Source organism: Chlorocebus sabaeus, chromosome 21 (assembly GCF_047675955.1).
Source record: "Chlorocebus sabaeus isolate Y175 chromosome 21, mChlSab1.0.hap1, whole genome shotgun sequence".
NCBI lineage: Eukaryota > Metazoa > Chordata > Mammalia > Primates > Cercopithecidae > Chlorocebus > Chlorocebus sabaeus.
The window spans coordinates 131,455,432-131,474,907 of NC_132924.1; the positions used below are offsets into that span (position 1 = coordinate 131,455,432).

Here is a 19,476-nt window from a genome sequence, read left to right on the forward strand (position 1 = left end):
GATGAGCCAATTTATCCATCTGGGTTACACCAGCTGACCCATTGAGTACAGGGACTGAAAATGTCTCAGGCACCAATCTTAGGTTTTACAATAGTGATGTTATCCGTAGGAGTAATTGGGGAGGTTTAGAATCTTGTGGCCTTTAGCTGCAGGACTCCTAAACCATAATTTCTAATCTCATGGCTAATTTGTTAGTCCTCCAAAGGCCATCTAGTCCCCAGCAAGAAGAGGGTTTGCATCATTCTCAGCAAACTATCACAAGAACAGAAAACCAAACACCGCATGTTCTCACTCATAAGTGGGAGTTGAATAATGAGAACACATGGATACAGGGAGGGGAACATCACACACAGGGCCTGTCGGGGGGCGGGGGGATAGAGGAGTTACAATTGGCATGTCTTTGTTTAAGGGAGGACACACATCTTGAAAGGTTTCCAGGACAGCAAAACATTTACGCCTGGGAGACTTGTGGCGGCTGAGGGTGCCCGGCCCTGCCTTCACAGGGGCCTGGCTAGCAGGAGCCTTGCAGCTTGCGAATCAACAGTCATGCATTTGGAAGAGGGTGTTGGGTGACTCGGCTTGTAACCACCGAAGGGGTTCACCTTGCCCGCTGCCTAGACAGAGCTGATCAAGATTGGGGAATTGCAATAGAGAAAGAGTAATTCACGCAGAGCTGGCTGTGCAGGAGACTAGAGTTTTATTATTACTCAAATCAGTCTCCTCAAGCATTGAAGCATTCAGGGATCAGAGTTTTCAAGGGTAACTTGGGTTGGGGTAAACCAGTAAGCTAGGAGTGCTGATTGGTCAGAGATGAAATCATAGGGAGTCAAAGCTGTCTTCTTGCCCTCATCAGTTCCTGGGTGAGGGGCCACAAGGTCAGATGAGCCAGTTTATTGATCTGGGTGGTGCCAGCTGATCCATGAAGTTCAGGGTCTGCAAAATATCTCAAACACTGATCTTAGGAGCAGTTTAGGGAGGGTCAGAATATTGTAGCCTCCAGCTGCATGACTTCTAAACCATAATTTCTAATCTTGTGGCTAACATCAGTCCTCTAAAGGCAATCAAGTTCCCAGACAAGAAGAAGGCCTGCTTTGGGAAAGGACTGTTACCGTCTGTGTTTATAAACTATAAACTAAGTTTCTCCCAAAGTTAGTTCAGCCTACTGCCAGGAAGGAACAAGGACACCTTGGAGGTTAGAAGCAAGGTGCTGTGGGTTAAGTTACATATCTTTCACTATCTTAGTCATAATTTTGGAAAGGCGGTTTCAGGCTTTCAGGCCTAACTTTCCCTTTGGCTGAAGGAGTTCGGGGGTCCTGGGAGTTTTTGATTTTCCCTTACGTGTTGTACAAAAATAGTCTCTCAACGTTGAGTCCTGCCTACCTTACTGCTTGTTTTTATCAAAAGACGACATATGGGAATATATTCGGTTAAGTGTAAAGCCTTATTCAAATGTAAAGCTCTTCCCAAGATCTGCTCTCCCTTTCTATCTTCCCCGACTGTCGGTCTGGTCGCGCGGGAATCCGGGGCGGGTTGGGGCGAGACGAGAGCCCCGGCACCCCAAGTCAGGGTACTGCACCTGCCCGTTGGGGAGACCAACGACCGCTCGGTCCTCTGCTGCTCCTGCCTGGCGGTTGCTAGGAGCCGGGGAAGCGCAGGCGCATTGGGAGGGGCCGCGGACACGCGGAGCAGCGACCACTCGGCCTTCCCCTGCTCCTGCCTGCCAGGTGTTAAAATGCCGGGAATGCGCAGGCGCACTGTGAGAGACCGCAGGGCACGCTGGGCAGGGCTCGCTGGGCAGGGCCGCTCGGCCCTCTGCTGCTCCTGCCTGCCGGTTGCTAGGCGCTGGGACGCGCCTGCTGAAGTGTGCGGGGCTACAGGTGGCCTCCTTGGGGTGGGCCGCGCCTGACCGGGGCCGAGGACACCGCGGACACCGCGGCTGCCCGGGCCTGCGAGAAGCAATGGAACCCGGGAAGGTGGGTGCGGCGCTGGGTCTGGGCGAGGGGTGGTGGAGCTTCGCGGACTCCTCCGGGCGTCGTTAGCAGCGCCGCCGCCGCCCTCCCTCTGCGCAGTGGTTCTCTCGACCGGGCCGGGGCTTCCCGGAGGAGCCGCGGTGCCTCCGAGGCAGGAAGGGAAATGGAGGCGCGGCTGGCCGTCGGCGCGAGGGCGGGCCGGTCGCCGGGCTCCCGGCGGTCGGGAGAGGCGGTGTGTGCAGCCTCAGCCCTGCGGTCGCCGCCGCGGCCGGTCTCCTCGCGCCCGGCCTGGGGGCGGCCTTGGCCCGTGCTGCGGGGCCGGGATGGCGGAGGAGCCACGTTTAAAATTTTATTCAGTTTTAGCTGATTTAAGTTTAAATATGACTTGTCAGAGTTTAAGGAGTTGAGAGAGTGCAGCCTGGGTGCCTGAGTTGGAATTCTGGCTTTTGTTTTTACTTGTATGACCTTGGCAAAATTACTTAACAGGTGTTGTTTCCTAGTTCATTCAATGGGCACAATAATAATGGCAGCATTATAGGGTGTTTAAGAAGATTAAGTGAGATATTATGTGTAAAAGTGCATCGACCAAACCAGTGCCTGCTTTCATTAACACTCAATAAATGTTAGATATTACTGTACTATTCTGTTGTCTATTGATTCCCCACCAAAAGACGAGTAATTTAGTTTGCATACATTTTCTTCTACCTTCACTCCTATTATATTTTTCCCTATCACTTACCTTTATGTGTTGAATAATATTCCTTAATTTGTATTTTCTGTTATATCAACCTTAGGGTGTTTTGTTGTTGTTGTTGTTGTTGAGATGGAGTCTCACTCTGTCACCAGGCTGGAGTGCAGTGGCGCGAACTTGGCTCACTGCAACCTCCGCCTCCAGGGTTCAAGCGATTCTCCTGCCTCAGCCTCCTGAGTAGCTGGGATTACAGGCGTGCGCCAGCACGCCCAGCTAATTTTTTGTATTTTTAGTAGAGATGAGGTTTCACCATGTTGGCCAGGATGGTTTCGATCACCTGACTTCGGGTTTTTTTTTTTTTTTTTTTTAAAGATAATTCCCCTCTGTTGCCCAGGCTGGAGTACAGTGGCACGATCTCTGCTCACTGCAACTTCCAACTCCCGGGTTCCAGCGATTTTCCTGCCTTAGCCTCCCAAGTAGCTGGGATTACAGGCATGCACCACCACGCCCGGCTAATTTTTGTATTTTTAGTAGAGATGGGCTTTCTCCATGTTGGTCAGGCTGGTCTCGAACTCCCGATCTCAGGTGATCCGCCTGCCTTGGCCTCCCAAAGTGCTGGGATTACAGGCATGAGCCACCACGCCCGGCCAACCTTAGATAGTATTTTTTAACTTTCCCTTAGTTAAGATTAGGAAGCTACTGCTGTACACTCTCCATTTCTCCCTAAACCCACTAATTTCCTGACCCTGTCTGGTGTCAGGGTCAAAGGGGTCATCTTTTCTTACATTCAGTTAATGTACCACAATGGTTTTTGCTTCATATTTGGACCATGTCCTTCTTAAATGGCCCTATTTGCCTTTTTTTTTTCTTTTTGGCAAAAAAGAACACATGCTGTTTTAAATTTTTAAACCCTAGGATGTCTTCTAGCTTATTAATGTGATATTATCTGTTTAATGAAATCCTCTTAAAAGAAATTCTTCCGAGAGCTCACTGACTTTATGTTCTCATCAGGACAAATTGTTTTCTAGACCTGCACAGAGCTATGATCCGGGAATTCTTTCTCATTGTGCTTCTGGGTTAGGCCTACTGTTTCTTGGGTCAAGTGTCTTCCTCTTTTTTGAAATCTCTCTGCTTTTTCCAATGGAGTATATCCTCACGTACCTTTTTCTTTTCTTTTTTTTTTGAGATAGAGTCTTGCTGTTTCACCCAGGCTGGAGTGCAGTGGTGTGCTCACGGCTCACTGCAGCCTCCACCTCTCAGGCTCAAGCGGCGTTCTTGCCTCGGCCTCCCAAAGTGCTGGGACTACAGGTGTGAGCCACCATGCCTGGCCTATCGCATACCTTTTTAGACAAGAGTGTATGTGGGAAGAAAACTGTACGCCCTAAGAATATCCTTATTGTACTGATAGATTGTTTAAGAGTTTGGCTCAGCATAGAATTCTAAGAGCAAAATAATTTCCCAGAACTTTGAAGATGGTATACTTTTGTCTTCTAGCAGTGTGTTTGACTGATAAGATATCTTTGTGAGTAACATTTGCTTTCTCTCCAGAAGATTTAGGATCTTTATCTGTGATGTTCTGAATATGGATGTAGTTTGTTATAGATCTTTTTCCATTTGTTATTTTTGACATTTGACCATCACTTGGGGTTTTATTCTGATACATATTTAATAAATAAACTTCATTTTTTTTGAGACAATCTTGCTCTGTTGCCCACACTGGAGTGCAATGGCATGATCTCAGCTCACTGCAACCTCCACCTCCCAGGTTCAAGTGATCCTCCTGTCTCAGCCTCCCAAGTAGCTGGGATTACAGATGTGTGCCATCACGCCCAGCTAATTTTTGTATTTTTAGCAGAGACAGGATTTCATCATGTTGGCCAGTCTGGTCTTGGTCCGCCTGCCTCGGCCTCTCAAAGTGCTGGGATTATAGGCATGAGCCACTGTGCCAGGCCAGTAAATAAACATTTTTAAAGTAGCAAAAGCAACAGAACCTCAGAGCTGGATATTTCATGGCAACTAATCAATTCCTGTAACAGGTTCTCAATTTCTAATCGGTCTTTAACTTTTTAGAAAGTTAACCCATGGGTCATTATAATCTAATTATGTATCTATTATGCTGTGATAGAGAATTAATTAGTATAGTCTATTTCATAAGGTAAGGGGAAGGATAAAGTTTTCATGAGATTATTGGAATACAATTGTATTGGATTATTTTGGTATTCGAGTTTTTCTTTTTTTGAGACAAAGTCTCGCTCTTGTCCCCCAGGCTGGAGTGCAGTGGGCGTGATCTCAGGTCACTCCAATCTCCGCCTCCTGGGTTCAAGCAATTCTCCTGCCTCAGCCTTGCAAGTAGCTGAGATTACTACAGGCACGTGCCACTATGCTGGGCTAGTTTTTTTTTGTATTTTTAGTAGAGACAGTTTCACCATGTTGGCCAGGCTTGTCTGGAACTCCTGACCTCAGGTAATTCGCCTGCCTCAGTCTCCCAAAGTGCTGGGATTACAGGCGTGACCCACGTTGCCCAGCTGGTATTATAGCTTTTAGTATACACCAAGCTTTTCCTTCAGTTTGTTTCATTGTACTTAGCTGCTCACATAATTGATATCATGAATATAAATAGTCTTATGTTCTTTATTTGTACTGAGATCATACCAAGTTTCAGTATGTCGTAGCTATCGAAAAAACTTAATGATGTCTTTGCAGGCTTTATACCAGCCTGCATGGTGACAATTTTCTTTAATATTAGCTCTTTAAAAATTCTTTAATTTATCTTGCTTACAATGTATATGACTATTAATTTTTATGGTCAATGAAAATTTTAGAAATTTCTAAGTTTTTTTGTTACATACCAAACAATTGACAGGTAATGTGTGAGTTTATTGTTATGAAATTTATTAATCATAGCTTGAAAAATATAAACATGTATGTTTGTGTTTTAGGTTATTCTTAGTTTAAATTAAGTTTCTGCCCTTTTAATTTTGATGTGAGATATGTGCTAGTGATGTGACCTGTTTAGGTACAGTGCAATGCCGTTTCATTCTGTTTTTAGAAAGGCTGAATGTTTTAGAGTAGATAGGGTGGGATTTCCAGGCTGGTCCTCACTGATCCGCTTGTGGGGTTCCTCCTGAGAACCGCAGAAACTCTGGCGTGAACTCTCCATTCAAAGGCCTGTGCTGATTCTTGACGAAAGTTTAACAAGGCTCCTAGCAGCCTAAGGCCAACTCTGGGACAGCCCAGCTCAGGGTTGTCTGGAAGAGCTCAGGGCTGTCAGAATAATTTACTGTTTTAGCCAACACCCGAGGATAAGCCCCTGACATCCTTTTTAAAGAGAGTTTAGAAGGGCTTAAATTATGAATCCTTCTCTGTCCCTTTGAGATGTCTCTAAATCTGCAATTCAGGAGTGTCTTTGAAAAGAGCAGAAAGGACAGGAGGGCCTCTGTTCCGGTCTCTCTGGGAAGGTAGAATCCTAACTGCTGTAAATATATCAGCTAGCAGACACAGCAAGCCTAATCTCAGTTACACTGACCAGCCTTTGTAATTTTTCACTTGAGCTCCCCTAGTCTGGGTTCTCCCCTAAAACACTCCTTCACCTCAGTGCAAACAGAAATGGAGCTCAGCTGTTTCCTGTCCTGCCTGCAGTTACAGAATGAAATCTGTTCGCCACTCCAACGTCTGGCACCCCTACCCACACTCCTCATCTGTCAGCCAAGTCTAGAAAGGAATCAGCCTGAGGTCAGCTCTGTCTACAAAGTAGACTCAGCGCAGTCCGCGTTTTAGGCATCTGCCGCTTTGATGTAGCAGCTCGAAGATGGGACTTGAATCTGCACATACATGCACACCGAAAACACGGGTGCTCCCTGCAGCCACATTTGTCACACGGAGTGCGGAGTGTTAGAAACAGCCGGTGTGGCCACCAGCCAGGGCCTAGGTGAGTGAATTACGGTGACTGTGGGGAATAACCTTGAATTCAGCAATGGAAACTGATCATCCTAGTTTTCTTAGTTTCTGTTTTCTTGGGAGCACTTTTCCTACCAGGGAGCGTCAGTTACACAGTCAGGTAATAGAATGAAGACCTGGATAGGCTGCGTTTCATAATTTGGCCCTAAGTAATTTGATAACTTAAAAATTATAGTGTAAAGAATTTTGAAAAAAACGAGGACAGCAAAAGGTAAATTACATCTCAGTCCTAAAGGTGGGAGCCAGCCTTGCACTCTGGGTCTTTTAGCGTGTGCCTAGTTTGGTGTGTTGCCATACAGGGTTAGTGAAGCACACTGCTCTGGCCATTAGTGGCCCTGCTCATTCCAGTCTGTAATTCTGAGAATGCACGTTGGTGTCATTAACGTAAAGAAAATTCAGGCAAAATTAATTATAGAGACTATCAGGGCCATGGCCTGGGAAACACTGGCAGGTGCTCCAGAGAACAGAGGAGAGGCTTGAGTGTTTAAAGAGAAAAGGGCAGATCAGCAGAGGGGGAGGATTACAAAACACTTTGTCAAGAATTCCCATTGTTTTACAGAAGTGACATTGATTATTGATTATTGATTGGTTATACATCACTGAACTGTAGGTTATGAATTCTGGTGTCCAGTGTATGACATTGGTAGGTTAATTTATGGCTATTGGCCAGGTGTGGCGGCTCATGTCTGTAATCCTGGTACTTTGGGAGGCTGAAGTGGGAGGACTGTTTGAGGATAAGAGTTCAAGGCCAGCTTGGGCAACATAGCAAGACCCTATCTTTGAAGAAAAAAAAAAGCCTGGGCATTATGGTGCTATTCTGTGGCCCCAGCTGCTCAGGAGGCTGAGGTGGGAGGATTGCTTGAGCACAGGAGGTCGAGGCTGTGGTGAGCTATGATAGCACCACTGCACTCCAGCCTAGGTGGCAGAATGAGACCCTTTCTCTAATAAGAATAATAGTAATATGACTGTTGGTGGTGATGCTGAGTCAAGAGGTCATAAAGCAGGCGGCTTATTTAGCTCCGGATGTGGGTGGGAGCGGGACGTCCTTAGCTCCGGGTTGGGGTGATGGAGCGGGATGTCCTTAGCTCTGGGTGTTGGGGCGGGGGAGTGGGATTTCCTTAACTCCGGGTGTGTTGGTGGGGAGCAGGATTTCCTTAACTCCGGGTGTGTTGGTGGGGAGCGGGATGTCCTTAGCTCCGGGTGTGTGTGTGGGGGAGCGGGACGTCCTTAACTCCGGGTGTGTGTGTGTGGGGGGGGGAGCGGGACGTCCTTAACTCCGGGTGTGTGGGGGGGGAGGGGGACGTCCTTAGCTCCGGGTGTGTGTGGGGGGAGCGGGACGTCCTTAACTCCGGGTGTGTTGGGGGGAGCGGGACGTCCTTAACTCCGGGTGTGTGTGGGGGGGAGCGGGACGTCCTTAACTACAGGTGTGTGTGGGGGGGGGAGCGGGACGTCCTTAACTCCGGGTGTGTGGGGGGGAGCGGGACGTCCTTAGCTCCGGGTGTGTGTGTGTGGGGGAGGGGGACGTCCTTAACTCCGGGTGTGTGTGGGGGGGAGCGGGACGTCCTTAACTCCAGGTGTGTGTGTGGGGGGGGGAGCGGGACGTCCTTAACTCCGGGTGTGTGGGGGGAGCGGGACGTCCTTAGCTCCGGGTGTGTGTGTGGGGGCGAGGGGGACGTCCTTAACTCCGGGTGTGTGTGGGGGGGGGGAGCGGGACGTCCTTAACTCCGGGTGTGTGTGGGGGGGAGCGGGACGTCCTTAACTCCGGGTGTGTGTGTGTGGGGGGGGGGGGGGAGCGGGACGTCCTTAACTCCGGGTGTGTGTGTTGGGGGGGGAGCGGGATTTCCTTAACTCCGGGTGTGTGGGTGGGGAGCGGGATGTCCTTAGCTCCGGGTGTGTGTGTGGGGGGAGCGGGACGTCCTTAGCTCCGGGTGTGTGTGGGGGGGAGCGGGACGTCCTTAACTCCGGGTGTGTGTGTGGGGGGGAGCGGGACGTCCTTAACTCCGGGTGTGTGTGTGTGGGGGGGAGCGGGACGTCCTTAACTCCGGGTGTGTGTGTGGGGGGGGGGAGCGGGACGTCCTTAACTCCGGGTGTGTGTGTGGGGGGGAGCGGGACGTCCTTAACTCCGGGTGTGTTGGGGGGAGCGGGACGTCCTTAGCTCCGGGTGTGTGTGTGTGGGGGGGAGCGGGACGTCCTTAACTCCGGGTGTGTAGGGGGAGCTGGACGTCCTTAGCTCCGGGTGTGTGTGTGGGGGGGAGCGGGACGTCCTTAACTCCGGGTGTGTGTGTGTGGGGGGGGGAGCGGGACGTCCTTAACTCCGGGTGTGTGTGTGGGGGGGGGGAGCGGGACGTCCTTAACTCCGGGTGTGTGGTGGGGGAGCGGACGTCCTTAACTCCGGGTGTGTGTGGGGGGGGAGGGGGACGTCCTTAACTCCGGGTGCGTTGGGGGGAGCGGGAAGTCCTTAGCTCCGGGTGTGTGTGTGGGGGGGGGGGAGCGGGACGTCCTTAACTCCGGGTGTGTGTGTGTGTGGGGGGGAGCGGGACGTCCTTAACTCCGGGTGTGTGTGTGTGGGGGGGGGGAGCGGGACGTCCTTAACTCCGGGTGTGTGTGTGTGTGGGGGGGGAGCGGGACGTCCTTAACTCCGGGGGTGTGTGTGTGGGGGGGGAGCGGGACGTCCTTAACTCCGGGTGTGTGTGTGTGGGGGGGGGGGGGAGCGGGACGTCCTTAACTCCGGGTGTGTGTGTGTGGGGGGGAGCGGGACGTCCTTAACTCCGGGTGTGTGTGGGGGGGGGAGCGGGACGTCCTTAACTCCGGGTGTGTGTGTGTGGGGGGAGCGGGACGTCCTTAACTCCGGGTGTGTGGGGGGGGGGGAGCGGGACGTCCTTAACTCCGGGTGTGTGTGGGGGGGGGAGGGGGACGTCCTTAACTCCGGGTGTGTGTGGGGGGGAGCGGGACGTCCTTAACTCCGGGTGTGGGGTGGGGAGCGGAACGTCCTTAGCTCAAGGTGTTGGGGGGGGGAGTGGGACGTCCTTAGCTCAAGGTGTTGGGGGGGAGCGGGACGTCCTTAACTCCGGGTGTCGGGGTGGGGAGTGGGACGTCCGTAGCTCCGGGTGTGGGGTGGGGAGCGGGAGGTCCTTAGCTCAAGGTGTTGGGGGGGGGAGTGGGACGTCCTTAGCTCAAGGTGTTGGGGGGGAGCGGGACGTCCTTAACTCCGGGTGTTGGGGGGGGGGAGCGGGACGTCCTTAGCTCCGGGTGTTTGGTGGGGGAGCGGGACGTCCTTAGCTCCGGGTGTTTAGGGGGGGAGCGGGACGTCCTTAGCTCCGGGTGTCGCGGGGCGGGGGGCGGAGCGGGACATCCTTAGCTCCAGGTGTTGAGGGGGAGCGGGACATCCTTAGCTCCGGGTGTGGCGGGGAGTGAGACATGACCACTGTCACATTTCAGTGACTCTGGATCGAAACGTTTAAAGGAGCTCACATTCCTCAGATTAGTTTCTTTTCTTTCTCAGTGTCATGTAGGAAACAGGATGAGGATGTGGATGTCAGCGCTATACCACTGGGTCCGTGTAGGTGAATGTCACAGGGTTGGGCCGCTGTGTCTTTGTCGTGTGGGGACTCAGGCTGGATGGTGCCTTTGCTGCTTTGCACAGAGCTAGTGGTCAACTTGAAGGTCCAGAATGGATTTATGGCGGTGGCACGGGAAGGAAGAATGGATTTAGAAACAGGTTAGAAACAGAAATAGTAGCATCTGGTGACGCTTTCATCTGTTTATTTTTTAATAGAGATGGAGTCTTGCTGTGTCACCTGGGCTGGAGTGCAGTGGTGTTATCACAGCTCACTGCAGTCTTGACCTCCTGGGCTCCAGTGATCTTCCCATCTTAGCCTCCTGAGTAGCTAGGACTACGGTTGAACCACTGTGCTTGACTGAATTTTCTTTTTTTAATAGAGATGGGGTCTTGCTGTGTTGCCCTGGCTGGTCTTGAACTCCTGGGCTCAAGTAATCTTCCTGCCTCAGCCTAGTAAAGTGCTAGGATTACAGGTGTGAGCCACCATGAAACCTGGCCCAAAATAACTTCCTTTGAACATTTCTTAATGTGTAATTAATTAATTCAAATCAATATTTAACTTTAACCTCTGATGAGTGTTTTCTAAAAGATGAGGCTGGGTTGGAAAGCAAGGGGAGAAGCCCACTGTCCACAGGTGGCTGCAGATGCCAGGGGCACTTTCTCGCTGGAGTCTGCCCGGCTGTCGGAGGTTATATGTGGCAGGAGCAGTGAGCGTCAGGTCCAGGGTTTCTGCTGTTTGGCTTACAGAGCGGGAAGCCCGCACACCCACTTGGAGTGTGGGTCGGACAAGATGGCACAGTGGTGGGGTTTGCTTTCCATCTGGGCCATGAGTGTCCTCCCTGCAAGTGACGTTTTGGCTCCACCACCTCTGAGGGTGCACCATGGAGGTGATTTCAGCCCAGGTTTACTTCTCCTTGGATTTCAGGATGAGATGAGAGTGGGGAAAAGAATTCCCTTAAAGCCCTGCATTGAGGGGAAGGGGAGTTAAATTAGTTTGATCTGTTTTGTTTGGGAGGCAATTCAAAGGGATTTAAACATTGTTCAGGGTTCTTACTGTACAGTTCTCCAAAGAGTTTTGTTATGAAAAGGTTCTAGATGATTTAGTTGATGTGAATCACGCGTAAATCGAGGGACAGAGGCCCTGGGGAGTTGGTGCTAGGCAGCCCCTCATCTCCTGTTTGCTCACCGTGTGCACGAAGGATGCCGGCCCAGGACACGTGCGTGCAGATGCTGAAGACCGCAGGCTCCAGTTCTCATCCGCTGTGTGGGCTGACTCATGCTGATGGCTTTGCTGCCTAGCTCTCCTGATGTCTCGCCCTGTCCCCAGGTTGGGATTTGTTCTGATGGGAGTACTGGGGAACTTTGCCCATCGGTTCCATACTTGAAGAGTTGATTTTAAGCATGGATTGCTGGGCTGCTCCGTAGGGCAGAGTCTGAGGGCTGGTCAAGTTGGTCTGTAAAAGGCCTTGGCAGAAGCATGTGGTTTACATGTGGCAAGTGGGGACCGACAGCACCGGGGCAGGGAAGCCGTAAATCGTTGTTGAACAATTTGAAACTCTATGGAGGGAGACAGCATGGATAGAAAACTTGAGGGTAAACAGTCCATATTAGCTGAGTTTTAAGTGCTCCAAAGTAGTCAGCATTCTGTGCATTTAAGAAAATGGCTGTTTTTTTTTCTTCCTGAAAACTAGAGAGACCAAAGAAAAATCCTGTGATCTCCGTGAGAGACCTCTTGTCTTGAGGGTTTTTAACTTTATCAGCATCAGTAATGTTAACAACCATTAAGAAACCCCACTGGATAGGTTTTGTGATATACTTACTTTTCACATTCTGAGCTGGTGGCCTTGTGCCTTCCCAGTGTCCCCTGAATGTCCTCAGCATCCCCTGTGTGTGGCACCCGTGTCTCGTGGTTGAACTGTCCCCTAAGGTTCTAGGTGTCCCCTCTCTGTGGTGCCCACGTCTCCTGGTTGGACTGTCCCTGAGTGTCCCGGGTGTCCTTTCTCTGTGGTGCCCACATCCCCTGGTTGGACTGTCCCTGAGTGTCCTGGGTGTCCTTTCTCTGTGGTGCCCACATCCCCTGGTTGGACTGCCCCTTCGTGTCCTGGGCATCCCCTCTCAGTGGCGCCCACGTCTCCTGGGTCTCCTTGTTGGACTGTCCCTGAGTATCCTGGGCATCCCCTCTCCAGTCACTCGTGTCCTGGGTTCCATTCAGCCTTTTTGTTTATAGCAGGTCCTATATTAAACCTTTCTGTAGAAGTTAACTTTAAATAAAAAGAGTTGGCCAGGCACGGTGGCTCACACCTGCAATCCCAGCACTTTGGGAGGCTGAGGTGGGCGGATCACCTGAGGTCGGGAGTTTGAAACCAGCCTGACCAACATAGAGAAACCCCGTCTCTACTAAAATTATGAAACTTAGCTGTGCGTGGTGGCAGGTGCCTGTAATCCCAGCTACTCGGGAGGCTGAGGCATGAGAATTGCTTGAACCTGGGAAATGGAGGTTGCAGTGAGCTGAGATCGTGCCACTGCACTGCAACCTGGGTTACAGAGTATGTCAAAAAAAAATTATTTAATATATTTATGAGGTATTACAGCTTTTTTTGTTTGCCCTAATTTTCACATGTCCAGGAAGAGTTTTAGTGGCTTATCCATGAAAAGTTTCCATTTTTCGTTTGGACTGAATCTGTTTTTTTTTTTTTTTTTTTTTTGAAACAAACTCCCAAATGCTTCCTTTATTTATACCTTTAAGGAAGTGTTTCTCAAAGGGAAAAATTGGATAATTATGGTATATTCTCTGCAGGAAATCATCCTTGATTGATTTTGCTTAGCTGAAGTTAGGTTTATCATCAAGCTCTGGTGTACTGGGATTGTAGGGTTGTACCCTGTGTTGTTGGAGTGTTACTGTGGCATGGTGATAAGTGTTAGGTTTTACTGGGGTTGTAGGGTTGTAGCCTGTGTTGTTGGAGTGTTACTGTGACATGGTTATATGCGGTTAGGTTTGGCATGAAGCTCTATTGTACTGGGGTTGTAGGGTTGTAGCCTGTGTTGTTGGAGTGTGTTACTGTGGCATGGTGATAAGTGTTAGGTTTTACCGGGGTCATAGGGTTGTAGCCTGTGTTGTTGGAGTGTTACTATGGCATGGTGATATGCAGTTAGGTTTGGCATGAAGCTCTATTGTACTGGGGTTGTAGGGTTGTAGCCTGTGTTGTTGGAGTGTTACTGTGATGTGGTGATAAATGGGTAGGTTTTACCGGAGTCATAGGGTTGTAGCCTGTGTTGTTGGAGTGTTACTGTGGCATGGTGATAAGTGGTTAGGTTTTACTGGGGTTGTAGGGTTGTAGCCTGTGTTGTTGGAGTGTTACTGTGACATGGTTATATGCGGTTAGGTTTGGCATGAAGCTCTATTGTACTGGGGTTGTAGGGTTGTAGCCTGTGTTGTTGGAGTGTTACTGTGACATGGTGATATGTGGTTAGGTTTGGCATGAAGCTCTATTGTACTGGGGTTGTAGGGTTGTAGCCTGTGTTGTTGGAGTGTTACTGTGATGTGGTGATAAATGGGTAGGTTTTACCGGAGTCATAGGGTTGTAGCCTGTGTTGTTGGAGTGTGTTACTGTGGCATGGTGATAAGTGTTAGGTTTTACCGGGGTCGTAGGGTTGTAGCCTGTGTTGTTGGAGTGTTACTGTGGCATGGTGATAAGTGGTTAGGTTTTACTGGGGTTGTAGGGTTGTAGCCTGTGTTGTTGGAGTGTTACTGTGACATGGTTATATGCGGTTAGGTTTGGCATGAAGCTCTATTGTACTGGGGTTGTAGGGTTGTAGCCTGTGTTGTTGGAGTGTTACTGTGACATGGTGATATGTGGTTAGGTTTGGCATGAAGCTCTATTGTACTGGGGTTGTAGGGTTGTAGCCTGTGTTGTTGGAGTGTTACTGTGATGTGGTGATAAATGGGTAGGTTTTACCGGAGTCATAGGGTTGTAGCCTGTGTTGTTGGAGTGTGTTACTGTGGCATGGTGATAAGTGTTAGGTTTTACCGGGGTCGTAGGGTTGTAGCCTGTGTTGTTGGAGTGTTACTGTGGCATGGTGATAAGTGGGTAGGTCTTACTGGGGTTGTAGGGTTGTACCCTATGTTGTTGGAGTGTGTGACTGTGGCGTGGTGATAAGCCCCTGTGTGTTCTGCACTGAGGTTCTGCTCAGGCCTCAGTGCAGCTGTGGAGCGGGAGCAGTACAGAAGAAGGAGCTGTGGCTGCACTGGCAAAGCTCATGCTCCCCTCGGGGAGACCAGCATGGATCTTGTCGGAATCACCATCTCGAGGGTTGCCAGGAGGCGGTGGTGCAGTGTGACAGGAGGCGCCCCAGCTGGGGGTGAGGGTGCAGAAGGGGAGTCCCAGCCTTGCCTTAGAGCACAGTCAGCCTTTCCTGTCCTCACGGTTCCTGTGGGTCGGGGTTTGGGAGTGGCATGGGGGGACGTTAGGGTGCAGTCCTCACGCTCCCTGAAGGTTGGGTTGGGCTTAGGGGCCCTTCTGAGGTGTGGGCTGGTGCTGGCCTCTGCCTGGGCCTCCCTAGGAGTGCTTGGGCATCCTTGTGCTATGACATCTGCGTCTCCCAGGGTGTGCGGTGAGAGCAAGTGGTCGCCACAGCCAGGCAGAAGCTCTGGAAGGGACCCTGAGCGGGAAGGCACACAGCTAGGCCTCCACCCGCCCTCCTCATCAGAAGTGTGGCTGGGCGGGCGGCTTGAGCTCAGCAGTTTGGGCAACGTGGCGGAACTCTGTCTCTACAAAATACAAATATTAGCCAGGTGTTATCCCAGCTACTGGGGAGGCTGAGGTGGGAGGATGACTTGAGCTGAGGTTGTGCCACTGCACTCCAGCCTGGGTGAGGGAACCAGACCCTGTCAGAAAAACAAAAAGATGACGACGAAGAAGAGTGTGACATAGCATCTGGCCCACATTCGCTGGAAGGGGAATCGGCTTGACTTGTAAAGGAAGGGTTGTTGAAGAGTGGAAATGTTTTAAGACCACGGCACCTTGTTATTTTAATATCCCCCTCAGATTCTTAGAACAGTGGGATACCTGGTGAGCCGGCTCGGGGATGCCTCCTTTCCCGGCACACAGTGTGGATTCTCTCACGGCTGGCGGTGAGGCACCGCGACATGCTCAGCAGTGCTGGTGACGGAGGACTAAGACAGGCCTTCCTTTCCGGAAGGTGAGGGCTTAGCTGGAGGGATGTCATCACTCTTGAAAGGTGGATTATCCAGCGAGGAGCAAACACTTTCGTGGTAGAGAACAGCAAACATCAGAGGAGCTGGACGGCGTTTTTGGGCTGGGGCCTTTTTTGGGTTTTATCTGCGCAGCCCCAGCTCTGCGGCGGTGCTCGGTGTGTGTGAGGAGCTTGGCGTTTATTTGCTGAATACAAGTACAGGGCCTGTGAGGGCCAGAGAGACAGGTGAGCTTGTGGGCCCACCGGTTGCCCAGTGCAGCGGACGGGTGTGAACGGGTGTCCTCAGGGACAAGCAGGCTTTCCCTGGCGACTGTTGGGCATTCACTCCCCAGGAGTCGGTTCCGTTCCTGACGTGTTGGCATTGGCAGGACTCCAGAGCTGAAAGCTGCTGAGCCTTGCGATGCCTCACTGTGCTCGTTAGAAAAGTGGAGCTGATAGCCTTCTTAGTAGGGTTATGAGAGTGAAATATGGTGCTTGACTCAGGATAGCATGTGGTACGCACCAGATGCTAAACTCGTTTCTGTCTGTCTGTCATACATCCCAGCTGCTGTTGCTGTGTAAAGGGCTGTGGTGTGAGGCAACAGCAACCGTCTAATTTTCTCACAGACTCTGTGGATCAGGAGAGCTCACAGCAGCAGGCTTAGTTCTGTCACTGATACCTGGGGCCTCGGCTGGGGAGACTCGAGGTTCGGGAGGTGGTGACTCATGGGGGGCCGCGGGAGCTGTGCCTCTCACGCACCTGCCCTGGTGCTGGCTGTGAGGGACCCCTCTGGGCTGTGGCATCCGCAGGGGCCTCTCCCCAGGGCTGCTGCTCTTCCTCACAGGGGAGTATCTGGATCTGCAGCCCAGGAGGACCAGGTGGAAACCCATTGTCCTGGGAGGCCCACGATGCCTTGTGTCCTGGGTTGAGCCCAGCAGCCGCGGAAGGAGCACAGACTCCTGCGCGCAGCAGTTGGGACGTGAGTCTGTTGTGGCTGTTTTTGGAAAATACGGTCTGACACAAGATATTTGAAACCCACGGAGTATTTGTCCTTCCTCTGTTGTTCGACTGCTGTTGTAACTTGTTTTCACTTTTATTTTGTAATATTTAATAGTTTTTGAAGTAGCCAAAGGGATACATTTTATAATAATGTGTCATTTTAGACTAGTGAATAATTTTTAAAAATCTGTATTTCTGTTACCTTTTATTCCAGGAAGTAGAGAAGTATTTTCTGGCATGTCAAGAATTAACTGCCATTGATTTAAATGGCCTGATGGAAAAGCTGCTCACTGGAGCACAGACAATTAATTATTTTAAACTTTGAACATTCTAACTTTATACTTTTCTATTTAGAGAAGAACCAAAGATGATACCTGGAAAGCAGATGACCTCAGAAAACATCTCTGGGTAATGATCGTAACGATTTGGATTTGGGGTCTGTGAGGGACTCGTGGGGTCTGTGAGGGACTCGTGGGGTCTGTGAGGGACTCGCGTGGTTTTCTTGGACCCACTTTACCTGGTACACAGCACTGTGTGACTTTGGTTACGTGCGCCTCACTGCAGAAATACTTTCCAATCAGAGGTGAAGGCGTGCAGCTCACAGTCCCTCTGGAACGTTTGTTAAGCCAGCTGGACCCTCCCACCGCTCGTGGGGCCCTGCCAAGGCTCAGGGGCCTCCGCACTGCTCCAGGGTGGGAGTGCTGGCTTCAGGGGCTGCAGCGGTGGGGTGCGGGGAGGGGCTTTGGGACGGCGGCGGGGTGGGGGGAGGGGCTTTGGGACGGAGAGAGTCCTTGTTTGTATAGGGCCCAGGTGGTTTGTGTCTTAGCGATTTTAAAACACAACTTGGGTATCTCTCTTTTAACACGTGTAGTATTTTATTTGTTTATTTTTAATTAATTTTACTCTATGTTTTAGAGATGGGGTCTCACCCTTTTACCGAGGCCAGAGGGCAGTGGTGAAATCATAGCTCACTGCAACCTTGACCTTCTGGGCCTAAGCTGTCCTCCCGCCTCAGTCTCTCGAGTAGCTAGGACTACAGACATGAGCCACCAGGCCTGCTACTTTTTTAATTTTTTAATTTTTTGGGTAAGATGCGGATCTTGCTGTGTTGCTCGGGCTAGCCTTGAACTCCTGGCCTCAGGCAATCCTTCTGCCTCAGCCTCCCAAAGTGCTGGGATAGTAGGTGTGAGGTACCATGCCTGGCCCTACTTATTTTTTTTGAATTTTACTTTATTTTTCACATTTAGGGGTTATAGGTGCAGGTTTCTTACATGCGTATCTTGCGGAGTGGTGAAGTCTGGGCCATTAGTGCGCCTGACACCTGAATTGTACCTGACACCCGAATTGTACCTGTCACCCGAATAGTGAACATTATACCCGATAGGTAATTTTTCACCCTCTGATACACGTAGTATTTTACATTTGATTTGCCGATAAATGCGAATGTCCATGATATCAGGGGTGTGGGTGGGCAGTTGTAGAAATCTAAGCTTGACTCCATGTCCTTTAGTGTTCTAAGAACCTCCATGACCCGTCTAGGATTGGAAACTGAGATTGGAAAGCAGCTGAATGCAAATATGTTTTAAGGTCCTTCAGCTGTATGTGCTTCTCACATTCAGGTATTAAAAGTCTAATGGAAATCTGCCTTCCTGGTCACGGAGGACCCTTTGTTCTCTTGTTTTAGGCCATACAGTCAGGCGGTTCCAAGGAAGAAAAGAAGCACAGAGAGAAGAAGCTGCGTAAGGAGTCTGAAATGGACCTTCCTGAACACAAGGAGCCGAGGTGGAGGGATCCCGACCAGGATGCCAGGAGCAGAGACAGGGCGGCTGAAGTCCACACTGCTAAGGAGAGTCCTCGTGGGGAGAGGGACAGAGACAGACAGAGGGAGAGGAGAAGAGATGCAAAAGACCGGGAGAAAGAAAAGCTGAAGGAGAAACATCGAGAGGCAGAAAAGTCTCACAGCAGAGGAAAGGACAGGGAAAAAGAAAAAGACAGAAGGGCCCAGAAGGAAGAGCCCCGGCAGACCGTGGCCCGCCACAACCTGCTGGGCCAGGAGACACACGACCGGCAGCTCCTGGAGCGGGCGGAGAGGAAAGGCCGCTCAGGTGGGTCCCTGTTTGCCTTCCTGCAGGGCTGTTTCGCTGCTGGTGACAGGTTGATAGCCCACTCCCTCCTCTCTCTCCCTCCCTCCCTCCCCTCCCTCCCCTCCCTCCTCTCCCTCCTCTCTCTCTCCCCCCCTCCCCTCCCCCCCTCCTCCCTCCCCTCCCTCCCCTCCCTCACTCCCTCTCTCAGTCCCCTCCCTCCCTCCGCTCCCTCCCCTCCCCTTCCTCCCTTCCCTCCCTCCCTCTCCTCCCTCCCCTCCCTCCCTTCCCTCACTCCCTCTCTCAGTCCCCTCCCTCCCTGCCATCCCTCCCCTCCCTCCCTCCCCTCCCTCCCCTCCCTCCCTCCTCTCCCCTCCCTCCCTCCCCTCCCCTCCCTCCCTGCCATCCCTCCCCTCCCTCCCTGCCATCCCTCCCCTCCCTCCCTCCCCTCCCTCCCTCCTCTCCCCTCCCTCCCTGCCATCCCTCCCCTCCCTCCCTTCCCTCACTCCCTCTCTCAGTCCCCTCCCTCCCTGCCATCCCTCCCCTCCCTCCCTGCTGTCCCTCCCCTCCCCTCCCTCCTTGCCATCCCTCCCCTCCCCTCCCCTCCCTCACTCCTTCCCCTCCCTCACTCCTTCCCCTCCCTCTCTCCTTCCCCTTCCTCCCCTCCCACTCTCCCTCCCCTCCCTCCCCTCCCTCCCCTCCCTCCCTCCCCCCTCACTCCCCTCCCTCCCCTCCCTCCACTCCCTCCCTCCCCTCCCTCACTCCCCTCTCTCCACTCCCTCCCCTCCCTCACTCCTTCCCCTCCCTCACTCCACTCCCTCCCCTCCCTCACTCCCTCCCTTCCCTCCCTTCCCTCCCCTCCCTCCCCTCCCTCCTACCCCCTCCCCTTCCTACTCTCCCTCTCTCCCTCCTTCCCTCTTTCCCCTTTCCTTTTTTTTTTTTTTCTGGACAGGGTCTTGCTCTGCCCCCAGGCTAGAGTGCAGTGGTGCCATCACAGCTCACGACAGCCTCAGCTTCCTGGGCTC

At 51.6% G+C, this 19,476-nt stretch overlaps 1 protein-coding gene across 13 annotated transcripts in view; it reads left to right on the forward strand.

Annotated features, from left to right (window-relative positions):
• The first annotated feature begins 1,757 nt into the window (after positions 1-1,757).
• The window catches only part of DYNC2I1 (dynein 2 intermediate chain 1), a 114,386-nt gene continuing 96,667 nt past the window's right edge, over positions 1,758-19,476 (forward strand). For 3 of the 13 annotated variants that reach the window (XM_073009566.1, XM_073009576.1, XM_073009575.1), the window contains exons 1-3: positions 1,758-1,973; positions 16,725-16,778; positions 18,055-18,475. In XM_073009566.1, coding sequence (XP_072865667.1) covers positions 1,959-1,973; positions 16,725-16,778; positions 18,055-18,475 — 490 coding nt within the window. In that variant the 5' untranslated portion in view covers positions 1,758-1,958. The other 10 variants (XM_073009565.1, XM_073009573.1, XM_073009569.1 and 7 more) reach the window with 9 other exon arrangements.